General features: G+C 43.4%; 1 protein-coding gene across 14 annotated transcripts in view; it reads right to left on the bottom strand.

Moving 5' to 3' along the window:
* Positions 1-25379, bottom strand: part of Ptprt (protein tyrosine phosphatase receptor type T) — a 1077234-nt gene that overhangs the window by 67377 nt on the left and 984478 nt on the right. For 5 of the 14 annotated variants that reach the window (XM_057780248.1, XM_057780246.1, XM_057780251.1 and 2 more), the window contains 3 exons: positions 23740-23930; positions 21773-21823; positions 3264-3351 (listed from right to left, as the gene is read on the bottom strand). In XM_057780248.1, coding sequence (XP_057636231.1) covers positions 3264-3351; positions 21773-21823; positions 23740-23930 — 330 coding nt within the window. The remainder of the gene's footprint in view (positions 1-3263; positions 3352-21772; positions 21824-23739; positions 23931-25379) is intronic. The other 9 variants (XM_057780255.1, XM_057780250.1, XM_057780254.1 and 6 more) reach the window with 3 other exon arrangements.

The raw sequence follows: 25379 nt of genomic DNA, 5'->3' as shown, positions 1-25379 counted from the left end.
CAGTACAGCAGAACCCAGTGACTTTTCTTTGATTTCCATGAGGCTTAAGTAAAAGGAGCTTTAGCAAATGAGTGTGAGCCCTGGGATTCATGTTTATGTTCTCCATCCGGTTATATGACCGAGGAGGTTGATCTCCAATGACCATATGAGATTCTCAAAGTATCACTAGAGGGTGCAAACAATAAGACGGCTGGGTGGGGTCCCTGTGCCTTCTGGTGCTGGAGGTCCAGGGAGGTATGTGATCATTAGCAATTCCAATTGAGCTCCAAAGCGATGCTGCTACTGTTGCCCAGGGACCACAGCTTGAGAGTCGCTGGACTGGCCCTGTTCTCTGGCTTCTAGCTGGATTCAACTACCAGACAGCAAAAGCACAGAGTAGGTGGAGGCAAGGGAGCAGGCTCAGGGAACCTATTCCCTAGCTCCCTTTGCTAGCGGACACACCTGTGCCTAGGGAGCCCCTGGCTCCAGGTCCTGATGATCTCCCTGCAAAATCCTTGGTGGCTTCTAGTGTCTTTACTCCTAGACTACAGTTTGTGAAGGAACTTGTCATTACTTCTCAACAGATACTATCTGGGGGTCCCATCCATTTCTTGCTGGGATCCTGACTGATCACAGGACAATGCCACTTTGTGGAATCTTCAGCTTTTATGAGAACTTCCTTTTCCACAGTCATCTTTCTCCTTGGGGCTTTACCATCCCGGTGTTGGCTTGACCCAGCCTTTCTCCAGTTATCGTGTTCACTATCCATTTGGCAGCACAATAGAGAGACACCCAATGCTCATGCCCTACAGGAGTCTCCCCGTATTCAGGTCTTATTTCTTAGACATCAGTTACATGGAATGTTTGGGGAAACGGAAATGTGAGATGGCCATGGCTCTGCTGTTGTGAGGCAGCTACGGCAAGCAAGCAGGCTCATCTAAATGCCTCTCAACATACAACGATGGCCAAGGCCAAGGTGTACAGAAGGCATACAGCTCTAGGGCTGAATATTGGGGTTCATCAACATGTTTAGGGTAAAAAAAATTCCCCTCTCTGCGATGATGGTTGATAGACAAAAGAAGTAGACATTGTCAAAGAGAGGCAGGAAGGGCACTTTGATGGAGAGGATGGAATGTGTCAAGGTGACACTGAGGTGTGGACAGACAAGGCGGAAATCTCAAGAGCTGTGTGACAGCCATCATGTCTCACAGAGGAGACTGGGATGGACTGAGACCCCATGGGTGGGTCTGGAAAAGGCCTGGCAAGAAGGAGAACTCAAGGGTGAAAAGGAACATCTAAAGGGCTTTTCATATGAAAATAAGATCATCTAAGTTGCTGTGCACCGCACCCCCATGTCTACGCTCTGTGCACTGGCACCCAGTTCGCGAGCTTCAGGCAAGGGAGCTGGAGGTTAAAATATACAGACACACATAGACAGAGAGACAGCGACATGGGTCATCCTTGAATTCCCCAAGAATGCCCTCTTTATTGTGTTCAGGAGCAGATTATATAGAGATAGGCACGCCCCAGCCCAACCCACCAGAAACCACTCTCCTGCCATCAGGAACTCCTGAAGGTCTCGTGCTCAGAGCAGCTGTAGGCACTCAGATCAGGGGATTACAAGAAATTCGGGATCTGGGGTCTCACTGCTCCCAACACTAAGTCATGTAGTAATGAGCTTTATGAATCCTGTCACAGATCAGATAGGTAGAAAGTCTGGCCCAGCGGGATATGGAGGAGACAGGGAAAGGCTGAGCCAGATCCAGGACACCATTGGTGATGACTCAGGCGTGGATGAGCTGTGGGAGGCCTGAGGAGGCCTCTCTCTCCTATCTTTTGTGTATCTCTCATACATATTGGCTTCTGTCTGTTGGCCTAAAATATTCCTTTCTGTCAATGAGTAAGAAGGTCTCCCTTCCTTATGGTCAAGGCATTTACTTTTTTTTTTTTTTTTTCGAGACAGGGTTTCTCCGTAGCTTTTGGTTCCTGTCCTCGAACTCACAGAAATCCACCTGCCTCTGCCTCCCGAGTGCTGGGATTAAAGGCATGCACCACCACCGCCCGGCAAGGCATTTACTTTTTGCATCTGTTTAATATTCCTGGGAACAGGGCATTGGAAACTTATTTTCTTTTTCTTCTTTTTTTAATTTTCTTTTTGGTTTTTTGAGACAGGGTTTCTCTGTGTAGCATTGGAGCCTGTCCTGGCACTAGCTCTGCATATCAGGCTGGCCTCGAACTCATAGAGATCTGCCTACCTCTGCCTCCTGAGCACTGGGGTTAAAAGCGTGCGCCATCACTGCCCTGTGGAAAGCTGTTTTCAACAGTGAACCCTATTTGAGCTCACAACACGACAATTACATTGGAAAATGCACTGGTTACAGTACACCAGGCACTGTACTGAATCTGATGACAGTGGGGACAAGCCATAGTGAATAGACACCTGTCACAGAACAAAAACATTTTCCAGTGCCCAGCACAGGAAGTGTTCAGAGGAGGCCCACACATATGCCTTAATATATGTCTGCTGACTATTTGAATATCTCTTTCCGACACTTCACTTGCAAGAAATCTTGCTGTCTGCATGCAAGAGAGAAATTATAAATGTTTTCTGATTAGTTCCACTATTCACAGCCCATTTCTAAATCAGCACAGGAAACAGCTAAGCGAAAACTTCTGCCTCTTTCTTCCTTTACAAACTGTCTGTGTCTTATTCTTTCTCCAGCTTTTTTTCTTTTGAGATGTCTAGACAGTTAAAACAAAACTTTTCACGGTGCTAGAAATAACTTGTCCCTAAGGATTTCCCCATTTCTCCTTTCTTTGCCCAAACTGGGGTAACCTGAGATCTTAAGAAATGGTCCTCACACAGTGGGTAGGATGTCAAAAGTCCTGGGTTGGGCTACAATATATCACAGGAAAGTTGCTATGGGCACCTCTTAACAGAGCACTGACTCAATACTTTGTCTGGGGTAGCTCTGCTCTCTCTCCCTGTGCTGTCTTGAAGGCTGTCCATGTCATCATCTGGAAATACTGAAACTTGTGTGCTGTCCGTGAGTGGTAATTCATTTTATGGCTGTCCCTCAACCCTCTCTCTCTTTCTTCCTCCTTTAGGATTACTACTGACGTCAGTTGGGTCTTGCCATCCCTTCCTGGGATCATTGTAATAATCTACTAACCCAAAGCTGGATACATAAGGATTATTTTATATCAAATCCCAGGAAACAAGAACTTTTTTCCCCCACACTTCCCAAAATCTAACACAAAGAACCTATCAGAAGGACACTTACAGGATATGATGTTTCCATATCGATTCTTATTGCGGTTTTCATCTTCCTTGGCTGTGTCCCACGAAGCTGTCTGTCCCTCTGGTAAGGCCTACAAGGCAAAGGCAGATGGTTAGCATAGCCTGAGATGCAACTCTCCTTAAGTGTAGAGGAACCAATAACAGGAAATGGGTATTGACTATGATGGGGGACTCAGTACACAGGGCTATGTGTCTGTAGTGGTGCCTCCTATGAGCTTACATTGCTTGTTCATTGGCTCAAATATTGTTTTATCTTCTTTCTGTCATGAGTTTACAGTCTAGTCAAGTAGTGAATCATTCATTCATCCATTCATTCATTCATATACTCAGCAGATGCTCATTGATGTCATATTATGTTTTGGGAATTTTTCTAGGTACTTGAACTCTAGGCTGTCCAGTGGATTAGGAAATGTAGCAAAGGACAAAACAAATCCAATTTCATATATGAAGATATGAAGAACCACAGGAGAATAACAGCTTAGGAAGTTTTCTGTGAAAGACTCACATGAAAATTCATTCCCTGATGAGGTGAAGAAGTCAGTCACACTGAGAAAAATAGGAAGTACTTTCCAGGTAAAAGGAACAGGTGCAAAGGTCAGAGAGTGATTACATAATCGTGTTCATAGGATGAGAGTATGGCAGGATTGTTGGGGGAGCTAATGCCTGGAAACTTCTAGGGAAGATCTGAGAATCCAAATGACCCCCAAGTATCATAGTTCCTGGTTAATAAAGAATGTTGTTCGAAGTGTGGTAGGGAACCATTAGAGGGCTCTGAGCAAGGAGGTCCCCTCATCTGCTATACAAAGGGCATTCATGTTCCTGTGGAATGCAGACTCTAAGAAGGCCAGGGAAGAAACAGGGTAATTAGTTATGAATTGATTGCAATCGTACCTTGTAATGGTCCTTGGACTGCTGGAGCAAGTAGAAGTAGTGGCCATGAGAGAAGCAATTATTTTGTGGTTGTTCAGGTAAGCATGTCAGACTTAGGTCACCTCAGAAGGAGACCCAAAGATAAGCCTTTGGGTACAAGTGGCTGGGTTTGGAGGCAATCAAAGAGAATGAGAGGAGAAAGGGGGAAGCAGACAGTCAAGGGAATGAAGCTGACAGGGCAGATTGCCACTGTACCACCAAGTCAAATTGGAGCTCAATAATTCATGAACACATCTCATGTCCAGGGCTCTTGTATGAGAGGGGAGGGAGAGAGCTGGAAGGGAGATGGAACGGTTGCCAATTGTTTCTCTTCTACTGTTGTTGGAGAATAACTGTTAGAAAACCCTCATGTTTATGCCTTGCTCTGTAGGTAGTGCGGATATTCTTTAGTCTTGAGGAAGTCCTCAGGTAACGAAACATAGATGCTTACTAGAGGAAGCTGTCATGTTGATGTGCAGAGAACCATGAAGGTATAGATTTGCAGAGGGCACTAAGGCAAGAAATTTAGACAGGAACTGTGAAAGAAAGAAGAATGTAGGCTGACCTCTAGGTCAATGGCTTGAAGAACCGGAGAAATGTCATTTACTGAAATGGAGAAATCTAAGGGAGAAACATTATTGATTGGGTGGGAAGTAAGAATTGCATTTTGGGTATATAATATACATAGAAGATTCCCAACTAGTGGGCACTGTGTATTTTAATGTGTTGAAGTTAGTAAAAATGATAATAGTATTACTGGCACCCAAGTTTGAGATGTCTTTAAGACACCTAAGCTGGGATGTTGATCAGGAAGTTTGCTGCAGAGCTCCAGAGTTTAAAGGCAGGGAGGAGGTAGAAGCCGGCCATCAGTTTAAGAGGGAGGCAGGTACATAAGTGACAGCCAGGTGAACACCCATGTGGATGGTTTGCAAGAGCTAAGGGCCAAGAGGTCTAGAGCAAAGGGAAGATGCCATCAGTTCCACCACAGAGTGGAGAAATGAGCATTTATGGAGTGGGGACAGCTTTAGCAAGCCTGCAGCATCATGCAGGACAAGCCATACTTTGGCGAATGTCTTTATCCTTCCCCACAGAAGGACAGGATGAGTGTCCTATCCATGGTCCTGTCATTACTTACAATACCAGATTTGGTCTGCACAGTGGAGGAGGAGGCATTTGCTCATCTTAACACATCAGCCTTCACCTTGCCCTTCTATTCTTCATTGGGTTCGTCCTAAGCAAGAGCAAGTCCTCACCAACTGGTCAGAAATTAATTCAGTCACTCAGAAGACCATGATCTCAGAGACAGGCATGGTCACTGTGTCTGAAAAAGCGGTGTTTGTGCACAGCGAACCCTTTCTTCTAGTCTCACATGTGCTTCACTAACTTTGGGTTTCCTATAGCAAAGCTTATTTTCAACACTTACCTGTGAAAATCAGGATACACGTTTGACTCACACCTAGTTCTCTGGTTGTAGAGGAAAAACAATCACAGACAAAAGCACGTATTCCAATAAATGTTTATTTACAAACTTAGGTCTTCGTAAATATGTGTTTAGCTTCTGTCTGTAGTTTGCTGGCATTTTTTTTCTAGCATGATCATGGGTTTCATCTATACAGTAGTTGGATGTGTAGAACTGGTATCCATTCTGTCTCCAATCCTTCCCATAGCCACTGAAAGGCACACATGAGAGGGCTTTGCCTTGGTTTCCTAGCTAAGACATGCTCTCCAATTTAGCTCTAAGGTCTCTCTCTCTCTCTTTCTCTCTCTCTCTCTCTCTCTCTCTCTCTCTTGCTATTATTGGCTCAGAATGTCATTCTTTGTGTGCCTCACACTCTTAGGTAGGCATCTCAGAGGAGAAAACGAAGCAAATTCTGGCCTCTGGGGACCAAGTATCCCTGTAACTATCTATCCCTTGGTTTAGGCTATCTTTAGACTACTAATGCTTGTTCCTGTGCCTAACTCAGCTTCCAACCTCATCCTACCTTCTAACTGGGCAGCTCCACTTCTGTCAGGCAGCCTGCCAGGCGTATTGCTGTGTGTCAGAGTCTTAGTGATAGTTTTGTCTTTCTTGATATTTGGGATGATCTTTTGGGAGCACATTTTCTACTTGGAACTCTCCATGATAAAAGTCAATTGTTCATTCCAACATGGCAGTGGGGCAGATTATTTCCATATGAATCTTATGGGGAAATATGTTTAGTATCTGCTGTATGTCCGAATTTAGGTTTAAGTTAGCTTACAGTCTCTTTATGTTTGCATGCTGGCATTACTTGTGAATGGTTTTAAACTCTTGATGCCAAGGACTTACTCCAGATCAGATAGGTTACTGTCTGTGATAAAATGTTGACCAAGGCCATGATCAAAGCTCCTATGAGATTTCACTGTGAAAATGGCAAATTTCCGGGCAGAGATAATTTACCTTTGGATTTCATGGCTTTGGTTTTGTTCCCTCCAATTCATCCTCCATTGTAATCAGAGTAATTTTTATAAATGGTGAACAGGACCAACTTACTCCTTTTTTATTGGAACTTACTGAGTAAATTCCAAATTCATAACAAGCCCTTTATGACTTCACCCCAAATGTTCTTTCAGTCTTATTTTGGCTATGTACAAAATCCTTTAGATTTCTGAGACTTTATACTGTTCTTTCTACTTGAAATTCCCTTCCACTCGAGGTTCCTGTAAAATCCCTAAGAATCTTTCCAAACACATCCAAGCTTCTTTCCCCTTGTCTGGTCTTTATGATCACCCTTCCCTACTGCATTCTCAGTTACAGTCAGCACTTCCATATATCACCACATGGACACATCTACATCTAATAACATAAAAGCCTACCTTCCAAAGTGGCCATGGGCTTCTTCAGGGAAAGGAGAACACCACATTTATAATTCCATTTCCACGGCCCACTACTAGCACGGTACTTCATACTGAGAGAATGACAAACTTGGAATGAATAAAATGACTAATAACTGAGTGGCTTCTGAGTCTGTGGATGACAAAAATCTTGGAATTGCAGACTCATCCGTGACCTTGAAAAGCAGCTCATCATCTGATTCACAGTGTCAATCACTGGAACACCTTCAGTGGCAGATTGCTCACTGTCCCACAGTTTCCTGCCTGTCCTTTAAGCAGCATTGCTGGCTGGATTTCTTCTTGTTCTGGCCCTGTGTTTTGCCTTGGCCTACCTCCATGGACCCAGAAGAATAAGCATGGTCTTTCTGTATTGTAACACTGCAGACATCCAATGAAAGTCCATCTTGCCAATCCTAGAGTTCTGAATGGTGGCTAAACACCAAAACCATGGCTTTGGGGAAAAGTCAAGGCAAACCTATCCTGATGTGGGATTACCCTCTGTATGCTCTGAATACCATTGCTTAATAAAGAAACTGTCTCGGGCCTGCACAAAGCAGAACAGAGTTAGGCAGGGAAAACTGAATTCTGGGAGAAAGAAGGTGGTGTCAGTGAGAAGCCATGGAACTGCCAGAGGAGAAAGATGTGAGCTCCAGCTGGAACCTTGCTGGTAGGCCACAAGCCTCATGGCAAAATGTAAAATAATAGAAATGGGTTAATTTAATATGTAAGAGTTTGTTAGGAATACACTTGAGTAATAGGCCAAGCAATGATTTAATTAATAGAGTTTCTGTGTGGTTATTTTGGGCCTGAGCAGCCGGGAACAAACAAGCGGCCTTCCTACTACACTATCTCAGAGAAATCCTACACCCAACATAACAGTTGTAATGATTGAGGGCTACTTCCCCATGGGAATACACATAGGCATCTACTACAGCTCCAGGACCTCTGTCTCCCCCTAGTGAGGCTGAAAGACACCAGAAATGGGGTGTGGGGTTTTGTGACAATGTTGACAAATACAGAAGGTGTTCCTAATAGGAACTCCGAGGGGAGGTGGTAATGGCCCCTAATTGGCAGACTTTGATCACCCATATGTTTCCCCTTTTAGGCAGTTGCAGCCTAATAGAGGATAATCTCTTCAAGAAAACAAATCTGAGGGGTAAAAGCATGAAAGGGAGATTCATCTCCTCTTCAAAGTGAAGGAGCCAGGGGCATTATTTTTACATTAGTGGCTAGTTACAGTAGATTGACCAGGGAATGGTGGCAGTCATTAGGAGCTAATCACATTCTTTTGAAACCAAAATTGCCACCTCATTATACTCCTCTATTATCAATCTCTGCTTCCCTTTTCTTGTTCTTTCTTCTTAAAGTGTGAAGCCCTGTTTTTGCATTCCCCTCTGAGTGTGGCAAGGTTCCCCACTCTTCCCTAGTGTTCGGTTCCCAAGGCAGTCCTTAATTTCAAAAGATATGTTTAGGAATGTCCTTGTCCCTGGAGAGCTGAGCCTTTGTATTCATTAAAGCCTCAAAAGTCAGATTTGAAAAGGTCTTTTTAAATTAAAAAAAAAAAAGAAGTAGATTATTGTGTGACCTAGGAAAGTGAGGTCTGGAGGCAGGAAAATAGCTGCTCGGCAACACAGGAGACTGTGTCCCTCTTTCCAGTACCTCTTTCCAATGGTAGTCATCTGAGGCTAGATTCTGGACTAGGTTCTAGAAATGACCGCAGTAGATGTGACAGATACTATTTCCTGAACCACTTTCACGGTGGGGAGATGCAGATGACATACCAACAAATACGTGGTTACAGTTTTTAATGTGTGCTTTGAAGTAGATGAGCAGGGTGCATAGGGAGACAGAAACTAGGGATAAAGAGCAATTCAGAAAGAGAGGATTGGGCAGGCTATGTGAAAATGTAACATTTGAGGAGAAAAGCAGACCTTGGTACTGGCAAGCTGGCCTGACACTCACAGCTGAACCCCAGGGCACTCCTAGTGAGCATAAAAATTTCATAGAAACCAGTCTGAGACGAGAGCCCTTCTGAAAATCATGATGGGAAGGGACAATTGCAAGACCTTTCTTCAGTCACATCTAAACAGAGACAAAAGTATGAGCATTGTTCATGACCACAAAGAAAATGGCTAAACATCCCTGAATCCCAGCTGACAGAAATGCCCACTGCCTCTTTGCCAGCTATATTCTTCTCTCAGTTTAGATTTACCAAGCTGCCCAATAATACCACATCTGGCATCCAACCTGGAGCTTGTTTAAACCATCTATGATTTCACTGAGCATCTACATTCTATAAGCCTTTTCTGACATCCCTTTCCTGAGAGATCAACCTCTTTCCACGTTGCATAGTAATGTCTTCCAAATTGAACTTGTCAAAGCTGGAGGGAAGATCTTTAAGACTCAGGAAGTAAAAATTTCAAGGCTCAAAGATTAAACAGTTCACAAGTCTTAGGACACTCCTGAAACTTAGAAGATTCACAAGGCCCCTCTCCAAGGTTATATAAGCAGTAACAGCTGTGGAAGAGAGAAAATGTTCCAACCAGCCCATGTGGCTACAAATCTTACTGGTAAAACCAGGGACGGAGCTTTTGTGAACCATTACCTTTGTGGACTTTTTGTTATGATATAGCTGCCTTATATGTCATACATGTCCTGTAAGTAAATATTCACCCATACTCCTATAAGTAACTTCAATAAACTTACTGGTTCACTAAGCTAGACTTGGCATAATCATTTCTTTGTTCTGTTGTCAGTTATCTATCTGGAGTGAATATATTAGTTCATGTGTCCTTAGGAAAAATCACCCAGCACCTGAGGTATGCAATAATTTTAACTTTCCTGATACTATGTATGCTACTTTAGTCTTTGGGTGACATATTTGATCTCAAACTAAGTGATAAACAAATATCAGCCATATCAAGAACTGGGAAGAGTGTTCCAGGGGGAGGGAAAAGCAAATGCAGAGACCCTGACATGGAATGAGCTCATGGTATTCTAGAACTTGAGGGAGGGTCTCCAGAGCAGAAAGAATAAAAGGTACACATTATGTGAGTCAGTGGCACATAGTTGTAGATGCAGTTTTCCTGTCCCACAACCACTTTCAAATAATCACTCAGAGGCTTAATATTAATCACAAGTGCTCAATCAATAGCTCAGGCTTATTATTAACTAGCTCTTACATTTTAAGTAAACCCATATTCTTTTCTTTTATTCACATGACATGTTCATCTCCTGCTCCATCTGCATCTGTGTGGCAACTCTAGACTTTGCCTTTCTTCCTCTCAGCATTCTTTTATTCTGGTTCTCCTGCCTAACCTTATTCTTTTCAGCTATTAGTCAGTTAGTTTCTTTATTAAACCAATCACAGTGACATATATTCACACAGTGTAAAGGAATATTCCACAGCACATAGGTGTGACTCAGTGAAGATCCTACAGATCACAGATAGGATGTGAGTTTTATTCGAAGCCAATATGAATGCTTTGGGAGCATTTGATGAGGAAGCATAGCTATAGTTACATTATGATAAACATCAGAGGGTACATGTTACCTAATTCCCCTTTCACCTTTGTTAATTGGCCTGATAGATGTCATGATTTAATGGTTGTTTTTTGCCCAATCCAGGCACTCTTCTTATGTCTGTTACTTACCTGCCAAGCCACAGTGTCAGTGGGAGACTCAGACCATATGATCACAGATCATTCCTTCTTAGACTCTGTTGTGCTTAGTCCCCAAGTCTGAGTAACCTGCCTCTGTTTCCCTACTTAGTTACATAGTTAGTTAATTCCCTGTTAGAACTAAGAATCATCCCTATATGCCTATTTCCTTTTCTTCTACTATCGAAGAAGGGTCTTTATAATGCTTTAATTCTTCTTTGAATCCAAGCCCCAAATAGTGAGACCTCAGAACATAGTTTCTGAGAACAACTCATCTCCAATCCTATGCTGATGTGTGCCAGTCCACTTCATTTTCCTGCAGCCCCACTAACCTAGCAGCTCTGTCAGCAGTGGTACCTCCCTTGGCTTGACTGCATCCCTGGAGATAATTGGATGTGAAATGCCCTGAGGTGCAGCAAAACCAGGCCCCAGGATTGCTGATCAGCCAGTTCCTGGATGATGCTTCAGGGCACAGCCAAGAGCCTGCCTCCACCATAATCAGTTTAGCCCACCATGATTTCTCCCTGTTCCCACTGTTTTCTATGGAAGGAAACTTCCAGAGAGTCCTCACCAAGGAGGAGCCATTTTAGTAGGGCCTGTCATTCGCTTTTCTTGTCAAGAAATACTTTGAGCAAGGCAACTGTGCATGTGAATGGGGGAAAGGCAGAAAGGCAAGCTGACTACAGGGCTTGAATATTTTTACTGGAAGTCATTTTGCCATCTGAGACTCAGTGATGTAGTACCCCTTTCAGGTAAGAGGAGGGGAAGGAAAAAAATCACAGTGAGAACAGGAAGAGAGTTTCGATATTTCACTCCTAGGGATCCTGATTATGTTGGTGTTCTGTGCATTTGTTAAAACATAGCATGGGGCTTGCTCAAAATTAATATAGAAGTTATTTAGTATAAAAAAATGAAGAGGTATGTTACACAGAGCTTCGTGACCATGAGTGATTACCTGAGGCAAACAAAGCCCACAGCATCTGGACCAGTGCCTGAGGTGTAAGGTGTTTACCAACTCTCCATCTTACCTACAGAATTTACCATGTGCCCTGTAAGAAGCATCCAACTGATTGGCATAAGCATAAGGGCTGGGACTCCTGGAAACACTTGTCTCAGATTGTCTCAGCTCAAAGGGATTCTTGGAATATAGGTTCTTAGGTTTAAAATGGGGGCCTTTCTAGGAAGTCAGGATGAGTTATTTTTTCAGGCAAAATACAGAATTCAGGTAGTAGGGAATTCCATCGGAGTCTAAGGTTTAGTCTCAGTCCTTTTCACGGATTCACTTAACACTCAATTCATTGAAGTCTGTGGGGGGACTTACTAGATAATAAGGGCAACCATGGGCAGCTGTGCAGGTGGGAGACAATACAAGAGCCCTAGATCTAAAGAAGCACTGTGTGCATGACAGACAGCATAGTTTTCTATGTATCTGTATTATGAATGTCTTTTGGAAGGTGACAGTTAAGTATCTTGAGGCAGTTACACCTTCTGCTGTTTCTCTCTGAGGTGTTGTGCAAGTTAGTGCGGCCTTGGCAGAGGCTAAGCTTTCAACAAACGCTACCTATTCTGTGCTGAAAAGCAGATTGCCTTCGGGATTATAAATGTGGATGGAGAAGGCAGGAAGGGAAGACTAATGACATCTACTCAAAATGGCATCAGGAGAGTAAATATTATTGCATACCGTGTCACTAAATAGACGGTAATTTATGAATTCTGTTGGTGAAGCAAAGTAGAAAATCAGATTCTGCAAGGTGTGGGTATTTGTCTGCCAAGGGAACTCGGATCAAGTCAGAATAGTTGAATGTGTGTCCATGTGTAGAGTCATAAAACACTCTTTAAAAGGCCCAATCACAGCCTGCACTTAGGAGACTGAGGCAAGGAGGATCAAGAGTTCGAGGCCAGCCTGGGTTATACAGTCAGATCCAACCTTATAGTTATAGAAAAAGAAAAAGGCTAGGGAGACAGTTCATTTATTTGGTAGAGTGATTGCTGGACAAACATGGTGACCCAAGTCCAACCCTTGGAGCCCATGTGAAAAAAAGCTGGCCATAGTAGTTGGTAACCCCAGTGCTGGACTGACAGAGACAAATGGATCTCAGGGGCTTGCTGGTCAACCTAAAAAATGCAATCAGTGAGTTCCAGACTGGTGAGAAACCCCATTTCAAGAAAAAAGATAGAAATACATCCCAAGGAATGATGTTCAAGAGGTCGACTTTTGGCTTCCATATGCTTGCATGTATATGCACATACACCCTGCACAAAATGTGTGAACTCAGACATGCACACATGTGTGCATGTACACACAGACACATACAAACACACACACACACACATACACACACACACCAAAGTTAAAAAACAAACAAACAAACCACAGATTGTTTCCAGATGACAATTTTTATGTCAGTGGCTCTCAAACTTGGTGGCTATGCAGTTTTCCTAAGGATAAAATACAGAGCCCCATAGATGTTAGGTTCAAAAGACGCTCTGGACAAATGGCTATGTGTTATACCTATTAGCATATCAAAGCCCATGCTGGCCTCCATGCTTTCTCAGCATTGTGGATGCAGAGTCCAGGCTGGCATCCTGGCTCTTCTTAGCTCTTTGTGCCCCACCCTCTACTCTAAACTTCTCCAGCTCATGGGCTTTTCTTTCTCTAGCTTCTCATTGCCACAGAGTTCCTGCATTTCAGCTACAAGCTCTCTATTTTTTTTCTGTCTTCCTCTCTTGGCCCCCTCCCTCTTGGTCATTTCTTTCTCCCCTGCTCCCACCCTCTCCTCTCTTATGGCCTGGTTCAGTCTGCTGGCCATGCTCAGTACACTATGTTTTCCCCTTGCTTTGTATTCTTCAAGATTCCTCTGGCTTTACTTTCTCTCATATCTACAATAAAAAACCTTCCCCTCAACCATACCATGCCCTCAGATTATACAGTAGCTGTCTGGCACCAATGACCCTAGGCCTCGATGCCCTTTCTTAACTCTCCAGCGGCGCCTGACATACTTCAAAGCTGGAGAACTGCTGTTGTAGGCAGCAAGGCAGAGGCACATAGCAAATGCCCTGGGGGAGACTCAGCCTCATAGTTCAAGGCTGATGCTCCACACATCCCCAGGGACCACCCACACAGGTGAGGGGCTTTCTATGTTGGCTTCTTTCTATAAGACATATTGAGGTGAGCTATTCTCTTAAAAATAGATTCTTATGTTTAATTGACACATACTAATTGTGTGTATCTATGGGGTATCCTCTGGCAGCTCAATACCTCTATTCAATACATAATGATCAGATTGGGTAATTAGCATATCTGTCACCTCAGACAGATGTCATTTTTTTGTGTTGGGAATATTCAAAACTTCCGGCAGCTATTCTGAAATATACAATCAACTGTTGTCAACACAGTCACACTACTTTAGATTTTAAAGCTGTTCTTCTTTTCCAACTTGTGCCCAAGTACCCACAAGCCATCGTTTCTCTACCTTGCCCTCCTCCAAACTCTGCCCAGGTTCTAGGGACCACTGCTCTAGTCTCTGCTTCTTTAAAGCCAGTATTTTCATTTCCACATTTAAGTGAAACCGTGTGCCATCTGTCTTTCCATGCCTGACTTATTTCACTTAACATAATGGTCTCGTGTTCATCCATAATACTGCAAATGACAGTCTCATTTTTATAGATGAATATTTCATTGAGTATGCATACTACATTTTCTTTACCATTCATCTGCCAATGGACCACTAGGATGATTCCATATCTTAGCTTTTGTGAGTTAAGATGTCTGTTCTATATACTGATTTAAATTCCTTTGATGTAGAACTTAATGTGGGACAGTTCTATTTCTAGTTATTTGAAAACCCTCCATACTGTTTTTCATAATGGCTGTGCTTATTACATGCCCACCAATAATATGTGATTTCCCTACCTCTTGATCCTCTACTAGCATTTATTTCCTGCCTTAAAGTAAAATTTATGTGTATGAATATTTCTCCTGTGTCTATGTGTATCATATGTGTGTCTGCTACCCTCAGAGGTCAGAAGAGGGCATCAGAGTTCTGGAGCTGGAGGTATGGATGGTTGCTGGGTTGTTATGTGGGTTCTAGGGAATTTGGAATTTATCCTTGGTGTTCTGCAAAAACAGCAAGTGCTCCTAACCACCAGATATCTCTCCACCCCTCTGTTTCCTGCCATTCTGACAACAGCTATTCTAACTAGGGTGGGCTCATAGCTCATTTTAGTTTTGATTTGCATTTTGGATAAAATTATTGCTAATCGCTTAAAATTTTTTAACCAGCACTTCCTAATTAAATATGTTATTTTCATATGTTAATTAAGTATGTTATTTTCCAGATGTTTTAGGGAAGAAAAAAGGGAAGGCTTGGTCCCTATTTTCAAGCCCAGTAGAAAAGCTTGCACTAGGATCTCCTTATCCCTTCCAGCTCTGAGCTGGGAGCTGTCTCTACAGTTCCATTCCCAAGCCCATGGTCTTAGCTATATATACCACACATAAACATCTAGGAGATTGTTTCTGGGCCAAAAATCCTTTTCTAAACTTCAATTTAGAAGGGATGAATTGCTGAAGATCCTGATTACAACCTTGGTGGTGGGAACTAGAATGACAGCTTAGTGGTTAAGAGTACTTACTCCAAGTTCAGTTTCTCATACTAAAGTCAGGGATCCATGTAGTGACTGTGGGCAGGCCTGTTTTTCATCCTGCCCGGCTCCCACATGGCTAGCTTAGCCCCAGAAATAACAACACACAAACTGTATTCATTTAAACACTGCCTGGCCCATTATATCTAGCCTCTTCTTGGCTAACTCTCATATCTTGCTTAACCCATTTCTAATAATCCGTGTAGCACCACGAGGTGGTGTCTTACCGGGAAAGATTCAGCATGTCTGACCTGGTGGCTGACTCCATCGCGTCTGACCCAGAGAGGAGAGGCATGGCGATTGCTTAACTTCCTCCCAGCATTCTGTTCTATTTACTCTGCCTACCTAATTTTCTGTCCTATCAAAGGGCCAACGCAGTTTCTTTATTAACCAATTAAATCACCTCAAAAAGAAGATCCTCCCACATCAGAACCACCTATAACTGCAGCTCCAAGGGATCTGATGCCCTCTTCTGGCCTCCACAGGCACAGTATATACACACAGACACAGATTTAGATAGACACAGATATAAATACATGCAGAAACAGTCAAACACAGACACACAGAGACACACGCAGACACATGGACACACACACACAGTGTACATAGTTTCCTCCATATTCCATTTTGCCTGAGCCCAATGTCACATCTTTTGTGACACTTCCTATTATCTTGGTAACAGGCAGCAAAACCAAAATAAATATTAACAATGCCAGTAACAACTGCCTGCTTTTTTCCTATGCTGCCTTCGCTCATGTGCCTCGAAAGCAGTGGATCACAACCTGTGGGTCATGACTCCCATGGGAGGGGATTGAATGGCTCTCCCACAGGGGCTGCAAGTCAGATATTCTGCATACCAGATATTTACATTATGATCCATAACAACAGCAAAATTATATTTATGAAGTAGCAACAAAAATCAGTTTATGGTTGGGGGGGGTCACCACAGCATGAGTAACTGTATTAAAAGGTTGACACATTAGGAAGTCTTAGAACCACTGCTTAAAACATTTTAGCTGAAGTTAAACTATGGAATTCCCTTCTGTGGTGAGGACATGAGCTTCCTTAACACAGATCTTCATTTCTTCTGTTTAATTATCCCCAGTGCCTGAAATAGTTTAAAGCACACCATAGGTACTTAGCTGGTGTTTCTGACCAAATGAGTGATTGGAAAAAGCCCTATACTATTAGACCAAAAAGTAGCTGCAAACTCAATCCCCAATCATTTCACAGAAGATGAAACTGGGATTCCCCCAGGGAAAAGTCTTGTCTAAGACTACTCAGAATCTTGGGAGCTGGGTGAGAACTAGGTCTTGATTCTTGTTTCAAGAACTTTTCTACTGAATCCTGAGGATCAATCATTCAGTTGGGAGAGTTCTTGTATCAAACATAAACAAATGCTGCTGGTTGTGTTATAAACCATATTGTAAGTAGAATGATAAAATAGGCCTAAAGGATTGAGTTAATAGTGTCACCTACTTGAGCTCTTTCTCAAGTTTGATACCACATGGGGTCAGTGCCCTTTGGCCACTTCCAGGAACTGGCCCACTTTCTTCCTGTTTGAACCCTGCCAGGAGAGTGAGATGAACAGGTGGGGGAGCCTTGCTTTTTTATTTGGGCCATGATGATTTTGCAGAATAGAAGAATGGCCATGTTTTCTCATTTATGATCTGAGCATCTGCCACTAATTTCTCCTGCTCGTCCCCAGGACTCCTCTTAGATATAAATCAAGGAACTGGACTGGAGTCCCTGTAGGAACAGGATGTTCTGGTAATCTGTTACCAACTGAGGGGTAATCTGTGTTGCCCAGGAAGCTTGTGTGGTTATGTTCCATTAGGAGGCTGCCTGCCTGACATCACCCACAGATGACTAAGCAAGATGGCCTCTCCCTTCCAAAGCTGTGCACATGGTGCATCCGGCCAGAGCTGGAAAACGAACAAATGTTTGCTCTTCATTAGACTGCATCATATTCCTCACAGCTGTTCCTTGTTGCCTGAAATAGTCTTAATGGAGCTGTGATAACCAGACACCTTCTGGTTGCCCTAGTGGGCTCGTTCCATTAATTACTGCGACAGGCTGTCTGGGTTGGATGGGGATTAAAACATTGCCTTTTCTGTGTGTATCACAAAGTCACCTCTTTCTGTTCTCCTTCATCTTCCTCAAACCTGCTACTCTTCTGTTCATGACGGTCACAGGGCATGGAGACACCCCTGCTCTCTAGTTAACATCTGTTCACATTTGCTGGCATGCAATGACATCTTCTGTTTGTTTGCAACTAGAAAAAGTGGAATTGTCTTGGCTAGGGTAGGGAGAACAGGAAAGAAGAGAAGGCTCTGGAGTTCATGACCATGTCATGGTCTTTGAAAGTGACAGTGTTCTATCACAGGCAGATTTGTGGGTCAGACAATAGAGTAGGCAATGTGATGGTCTGTGGATACAGATATGGTCCACACTAGAAACTCCAAGGGTTTCCTAAGACTAGTGGATAGTAATTTTTAAAGTATATTTTAATCAACTAGGACGCTTGTTAAAATCTCTGATCCTTCTATAGCACATTTTGTTTTAATTGGTCTGAAATTTGGCCAGGGCATTGCTGTTTTAAATTTTTTCCCCCAGGTAATTCTAACCTGAAGCCAAGATTAAAAATCTCAGCTGAGACCCAGATATGCATGGAAAGGGAAGTTAATTCGCCTTAGCCCTTCTTGAGTTCTTTGAACTCTGGTCAATCAGCTAGATCCTGAGACAAAACCATGGGAGAGGTAGCCCCAGAGACTTCCATGGTAAGGAAACCCAATTAGTCTAGTCAAAAGGTTCTTATTTAGATTCTCATAATATGAGCTACACAAAGGACTCTCGGATTACCCTGATCAACTCACCAACCCACTCACCCTCAGTACACGAGGATAGAAATGAGACCCAGAGGCAAGGAATGACTTGCTGTAGATCCCCTACATACTTACAAAAATGGTATTTTTTGACTCTCAGTGCGGGATAATCTGTGTATTACTTCAAGTATTGGAAACTAAAAATGTACATTGAAAGACTCAAGTTCCCATGTCAAGGAGAACAAGAAGACTTTAGAGCTTTCTCTGCCGAGTGTGAGTGTGCCATCATCTGGGCTCTGGGCCTAGTCTCCATGTTTGGACAGTACAGTTTCCATCTTTTCCAAGAATTATGGCTCTGGTTGCTTACTTGCCTCTCACACCTCTTCTTTGATACAAGATTTAAAGGACAAATCTACTTCAAAATTTTCTGTCCCATATATGACCCCCATGACTCCAGGAATGAAATCCAGGTTCCCTAGTGTGCCAAATACTGCCCCTTTCCTAGACATATAGGCTCCTGGTAATAACTCCAGTCCCAACTCCCTTCATGTACCCTTGGTTTATATTTTATAAACCAAGCGACTTGTGTTTCCTCTAACTCAATCTACTTTCTATTCTCCCATGACACAGCTTGTAGTTCTCTGTCCAGAACTTCCTTCTCTGTTTGTACTCGCTATTCCTATTTTTTGTACATTTGGTTTAAACTAGCGCCTTCCTGAAAACCACTAACATATTTACCCTCAGGCTAATATGCCGTATCCCTATGGGTCACTATAATTCTGGGCATTCCTTTGTTGTCGCATTTTGTCCTACAATTAAAATTATAAGTCTATATGCCTGGTTTTAATCATAAACTCAGGTTCTCCAGGTGGGTCACGCTCACTGTATCTCTTCAGTCTTTATGGTTTACATTGAATGTACTCCATACCTTCTTACAGTGAGACTTTCAAAAGTCCAGGGTCCTAGTCTCTGCTGACATGCCGGATGACCTCATCTGGTCTTGTGAGTTTCCCATTAGCAGTGTTTTCCGTGTAGCCCGGGCTTCTTTCTCAAAGTTAAATCCATACAGTCAACCTTTCTTAAGGACACTGCAAACTCAGTTCAGTTGAACTTACAGCTGCTTCAGATCCAACTTCTCTGTAATTTCTCATCACTCTTGGTGTCAACTCCATTTTTCCAGAGGTTCAGGTAAGAACTAGCTTCAGGGTCATCCTGGGTTCCTTTCTTTTAACTCCATGTATTAAGAAGTGTTCTTGGCTCTATCTTTACGACATATTGAGAACCCAGCCATTTCTTATGGTCTTCTGTGCTGGCCTTAGCCAGAGTTACTATTGTCCCATCTGGGTTACCACATCCCTGGCCTTACCTTGCCTCCTTAGGTCCCATTCTCAACACAGTAGCCAGAATGAGTTTTTGAACCTAAAACCAGACCATTCACACCTGTAGTTCTCCAAGCTCTGCAGTAAATTTTCAGTTTATTTCGAGTAAAAACCAAGCTCCTTATACCAGTTTGTAATGTACCAAAGCAGCAGGTCCCTCCTTACTTTTCCAATCTGATGACTTCGTGCTTAGCACATATTCATTATATCTTAACCAGCCTTCTTTTTTCCTTGTACATGTCTTGCTGTGGAAATCCCTTCCTCCAAATCTAAAGGACAATCCGTTTATCTTAATTAATATTGGGCCTGCTTGCACGCCATAGCCCTGGATTATACCCCCCCTTCCTTGTTCTACTTTCTCTTTTTCTAACAGACCATATCACTTGAAGATTAGCAGCTTATGTCCTCTTCTAGAATCTGGCACGTGGTCCTCCTGTGAAGAGTGGAGTCTGAGTCCCCTCTGCACTAGAAGAAGAGAGGCCTTTTCTTTGCTTATATCCAACACAATGTGACATCAAAGTCTAGGTCACCAACGTTATACAGTTTTTACCTTGTTAGGTAGGAGGCTCACCTTTGGAGCTCTGAGCCACCATATACAAAAGTTCATACTGGGAGGTGGTGCTACACACCTTTAAACCAAGTACTAAGGAGTCAGAGTCAGGCAGATCTTTGAGTTCAAGGACAGCCTAGTCTATGGAGTGAGTTCCAGGATAGTCAAGGCTACACAGAGAAACCCATCTCAACAAATAAACAAACAACAACAAAAACAAAATCAAAACCAACCAACCAACCAAATAAAACCAACCAAACAAACACAAGTCCAGCTGCTTTGGAAGTTATTCCTCCATCTTGCCAGGAATATCAGGCTACCCGGAGGCTATTTGGAGGAATCCCAGTGAGAATCTCCACTGAGACCTCAGATGACATCTCCATCAGTTATTAGACATCAGACTAAAGATACCGTAGATGACAGCAGCCCCTAACCATGAAGCCTTGTACTACAAAGAAGAGATCAACTGTACCTCTTGTTTACTGTTTAAATTCCTAACCCATAGAACCAATTATTGCAATAAATCAATCGTTTTCTGTTGCTCTTAATTGAGGCAGTTTGTTTTTCAGCCTATGCCTATTTTCTATTTCCCCTGCTAGAATACAAGCTCCATGAGCACACGGGTTTTCTTCTCTCACAGGGGTATCCTAAATGTCTAGACTAGCCCTTGGTAAGAACGAATACTCAGGAAATATTTACTGGACAAACCTGGGAATGACTGTATAGCTAAGTTGGATTTTAGAAGGTGCAGTTTGCTAAAGCTGAGGGTCCCTTAGATGTCAGCTCATCAAATACACACACACTGGCATGAAAATAAAAGAAAGCAGAACAGAATAGGGAGGTGACAGGCAAGGACATCACACAGCAGCCTGTGTGACAGCAGAACTGGAGGCTCAGGGTTTTTATGTCTACACTCAGTCTTCAAGCAGATCTGTAATGCATGTTCAAGATGAAAATTCTAGGAGCCTTTATGATAAAAGAAAAACACAGCAGTGTTTCTAACGAACTGGACTGCCACATCCTACAAAGTAGCATATTTCAACTGACAATGCTTTCCAATTAACTCCAGGTTAATCATACAATGTTTTAAACCAGAAGCAAGGCACACTAACTCACTGATTAATACAATTAGAACCAACAAGGGCAAGGGTGGCCTTACTAGTGAGATTTCTGGGTGAGGCTCCAATGATGGAATAATATGTACTCTTGGCTGTAAATTAAGTTTGTTTCCATGCTAGAAAGTCTGGGAGAGGCTAACAGGTATAAAGAGGAATTAAACAAAAGCAAAGGACAAACAACTGATCTTATAGGAATGGATGGTGTAGAAGATAATATGTTAGGGAGGAATGTACCAAAACGGTCAATGCATCTGTATTTCTGTTGTTGAATTTTGGATTAAAAGTTCATAGAACAGGTTAAGTACATTTGACCATTTGTACACCTTTCTGATGAACTACACACCTCTCTGGATGCTATTTGAAACTTCAAGACAACTTATAATAACTGGGGGTTCATTGAACTCCAATAATATTGGGTATGGCTTTATAAACAACGTACCCTGTGCTGAGGCGTTTGCTCAACAAACTGATCTGTATCCATGTGCATCAGTGCAGACATAAGGTTTGGGACCATTCATCCTTTTAGGGAATAAGACTCAGAGATGATGAGAGCATTACCTGTAACTCTTGTTCCAACAGTCTTCCAAAACTGGTAGTCTTGTAACTAGCCTGGCAGGAGAGGAAATATTTGAAAGAAAGATTTGTACCCTCCTGTTTGCTATGGGACTCCTGAAATGATGGGCCCCAATGAGTCCCAGGCTGGGGAAAGGGAAAGGCTGGATCAGATTTGGTGCCAGCCAGAGAAGCTTGTCTCTTGGAAAGATGCATCACACAGCTCTGACAAACGTGTGATGGACACATGCATATCTCCTGGCTTCTGTTTCATCTTTTCTATAAAAGGGCAACAATTCTGTAGAAAAGGCCTCAACCAACCTGTGGTCTTTCTCTTCTTGGTTTGGCAAAGTGTAAGCAAATCCATTTTTCCTCTATCAATCTGTGTCTTAACACATTTTTTAAAGGAAGATTAAAAAAAAAAACTTAGAGACTCTTGTAATAGACTGAGCACACACTGAGAAACGGTATTTGACTTAGACTGTATTTGGAATTAACTGCTGGGTCTCCTGAGCTGGTAATTTCATCCAACGGCATGGATGCTTTTGTTCTCAAAGTGTGTCAAACATACCCCTGTCCACTGTTTCATATTCCCACAAAGTTTTAGGAGCACATTGGTCCATAAGGCACACTCTTCAACTAATGAAGAATTTAAAAACTGAGATAGCAAAATTATGTGCCAAGATCACACAGTTTACCGCACTGGACCCCGGCTATCCCAAGTTTAGCATGATTTCCTGCCTTCCCATGACTTCAGAAAGACTATGTGTAAATGTGTTCTAGGGGTATAGTCTGAGGGTAAATAGTCTGAGCACGGGTGAGACAAGGAGCTGTCACTGCACACAGTGGAACTATACAGAACACATTTGGGTCATTGCTGCATGTGACAGAAATAAGAAAACAAAGAGGGAGAGAGGGGAAGAGGGAAGGAGGAAGTGATGCCCACTGGGTATCATTTAGCACCTGCCACACAGAAGATGCTGAAGAGATGATGGCCCAGGAAGAAAGGGGGAGAGGAAGGGAAACAAAACAGGAAGATGACTGTGACTGGGCTCCACTGTCACTAAGAGAACTTCTTTTTTTGGGGGGGGGGGGAAGAAGGGTGAGCTGCTCTTTGGTCTAGGAAAATATTTTAATGGATTTTTTCCTTTATGCTTTTCCTTTGTAAAAGGTGAGGTCCAGTAGGTAAGATTCAAAACAAAAAGAGTTAGACAAAGACAGTAGGAAGAGAAGAAATTGTTTTGTATGACAGAGCAAAGGGAACATGGGAGTCGTTCCCTAGGTGCTGAGGGTGTCACTTGAAGACATTAAAGAAGACCCAAGACAGAGGAGAAGACAGAGAGACCTGTGAGAAACTAGAACTTTAAGGGTCTGGCTAGCATGCTTCATAGTTAGGAATCTACACAATAATAGTGTCAGTTTCAGGCACTTCCCATACTTTGCTAGGGTTGTCTGTCACCCCCTGAGCTCCTGAAATAACTACAGCATGCATTCCTATCTTTTGTAGTAGAGGTGCTTTGGGACTGAGGGGCTTGTAGGGGTACAGGGATGACCAGTGCAGGAGTGAGGAGGAGGTAGAGAGAGCGAGCACAGCAGTCAGTGCGCTGCATGATTTTTGTGGAGCATGGTGAGAGCAGCATAGAAGCAGGAACACAGGGCAAGTGGCGAGCAGGAAAAAGCAGGCACGCCAGGCACTATTGGCAGTGGAGATGGGCTGGCTATTCTATAGCGCATGGCAAGGGGGCTTGAGCCATTCTACCTTCAGAGTGAAGAACGGTTGTCTTTAAAATGGGGGAATTGGAACATGCTATTTCTTAAGTTCAATGTTTAGGTTCTAGTTTAAACATAGTCTGATCAAGTGGGCCTGCTGGAGCATTCCACCATGTTCCCGGGCATTGTTATGCTTATGGTCAGAGGTCAGAGGTCAGAGACAAAGCTTTAGCGCTCCAGACACTCACAGTCTAGTCTCTTACCTCGTATTCCTCCTTGAAGCCATAGCCCTGGCCTCGCTTCATCTGAGTGATGTGTTGGAGCAGGTCGGCTACTCGGATGGCAGGCTGGAACTGGTCCCGGGGGTAGCTCATCTCCACAGGGTCGCAGGTCCGGTAGGGGTGAGTCTGAATGGTGAGGGTAGGCTGTGACAGCTCCCCACGGCTGCCGTCTGCTTTAAAGAGAAAGAAGCAGGGCAAACTCTAACTTCGGGAGTTTTGTTCTTTGCACCCCACCCTCCACCCCCAGCGTGGCCTGAGGAGGGCAGAGGGAATGAACTGAACACTCCGCTGGCCAGGAAATTATAGAAAGACAAAAAACACCGCGTCCCTGGCTTGGCTGCATGCACAGATTTAAATGGTGAAATAACAAACTGTACATGTGGATTTCCTTGGTTCATTTCAATTTCAAGGGCTTATTATTGATTGTGCGAAGACAAAGGAACAGTTTAGTGACTATCCCTTGCCTGTCCTGGGCCTCTTCTCTAGGGTTCTTATGTGCTTGGCTAATACCAGCCAGTCCCAGAACTAGCCAGGCTTTAGGGAGATGCAGGCCTAAGGTAATGTAAACTGTAGGTAGGGCCAGCTGCTTGTCTGCAGGTGAGGAGAGTCTCGGGTGCCTGGCCAGAAGATCCATGTGACTGCTTCCAGGCCAGCACGTCTGTGATTTGATCTCTCTCCAAGTTTGCTTCCTTTGAGTCGTACACCGGGATGGAGTAGAACTAGTCTTGGACTCCCAATAGGCAGCAGGGACTCTAACCTTCCAGCCATGCCCTGCAGCAATGGGCTCTGGAACAGAGGCCGCCTTCATCGTCCTGCCACCTATTCTCCCTTAGTACCACTGATCCTGAAATGTCCCTGATCCCACCCTGCAGATTTCTCTAAATGTCTTCCTTTGCTCTCACCAGACACGACCCTTATGTGCCTCCTACGCCACACCCATTGATATGGTAGTGGGGATATATATCCTCAGGTGGTGGTGATCACCTAGCATGCTGCAGAGCCCCGAATTTGGTCCTCAGCACCGCATAACACTTGGTTTGCATGAACTTGTTATCCTAGATATCCAAGTGTGGGAGCGGGAGGGTCAGAAGTTCAGTTACCCTCGACTAAATAGTAAATTTGAGGTCAGACTTGACCACATGAGACACCCCCCCCGATATATATATATATATATGCCTTCCCCTCACAGAAATCTCTACAGAGCTCCTTTTTTTTGCCATTCTTTTTTTTATTAATTAATTTATTTAATTATTAAAGATTTCTGCCTCTTCCCCGCCACCACCTCCCATTCCCTCCCCCTCCCCCAATCAAGTCTTCCTTCCTCCTCAGCCCAAAGAGCAAGCAGGTTTCTCTGCCCTGTGGGAGGTCCAAGGACCACCCACCTCCATCCAGGTCTAGTAAGGTGAGCATCCAAACTACCTGGGCTCCCACAAAGCCATTACGTGCAATAGGATCAAGAACCCATTGCCATTGTTCTTCAGTTCTCAGTAGTCCTCATTGTCCATTATGTTCAGCGAGACCGGTTTTGTCCCATGCTTTTTCAGTCCCCGGCCAGCTGGCCTTGGTGAGTTCCCGATAGAACATCCCCATTGCCTCAGTGTGTGGGTGCACCCCTCGCAGTC

This window comes from Chionomys nivalis, chromosome 9 (assembly GCF_950005125.1).
Source record: "Chionomys nivalis chromosome 9, mChiNiv1.1, whole genome shotgun sequence".
Classification (NCBI taxonomy): domain Eukaryota; kingdom Metazoa; phylum Chordata; class Mammalia; order Rodentia; family Cricetidae; genus Chionomys; species Chionomys nivalis.
Note: the sequence above shows the minus strand (reverse complement) of the source record. Positions and strands in the feature narration are given on the sequence as shown.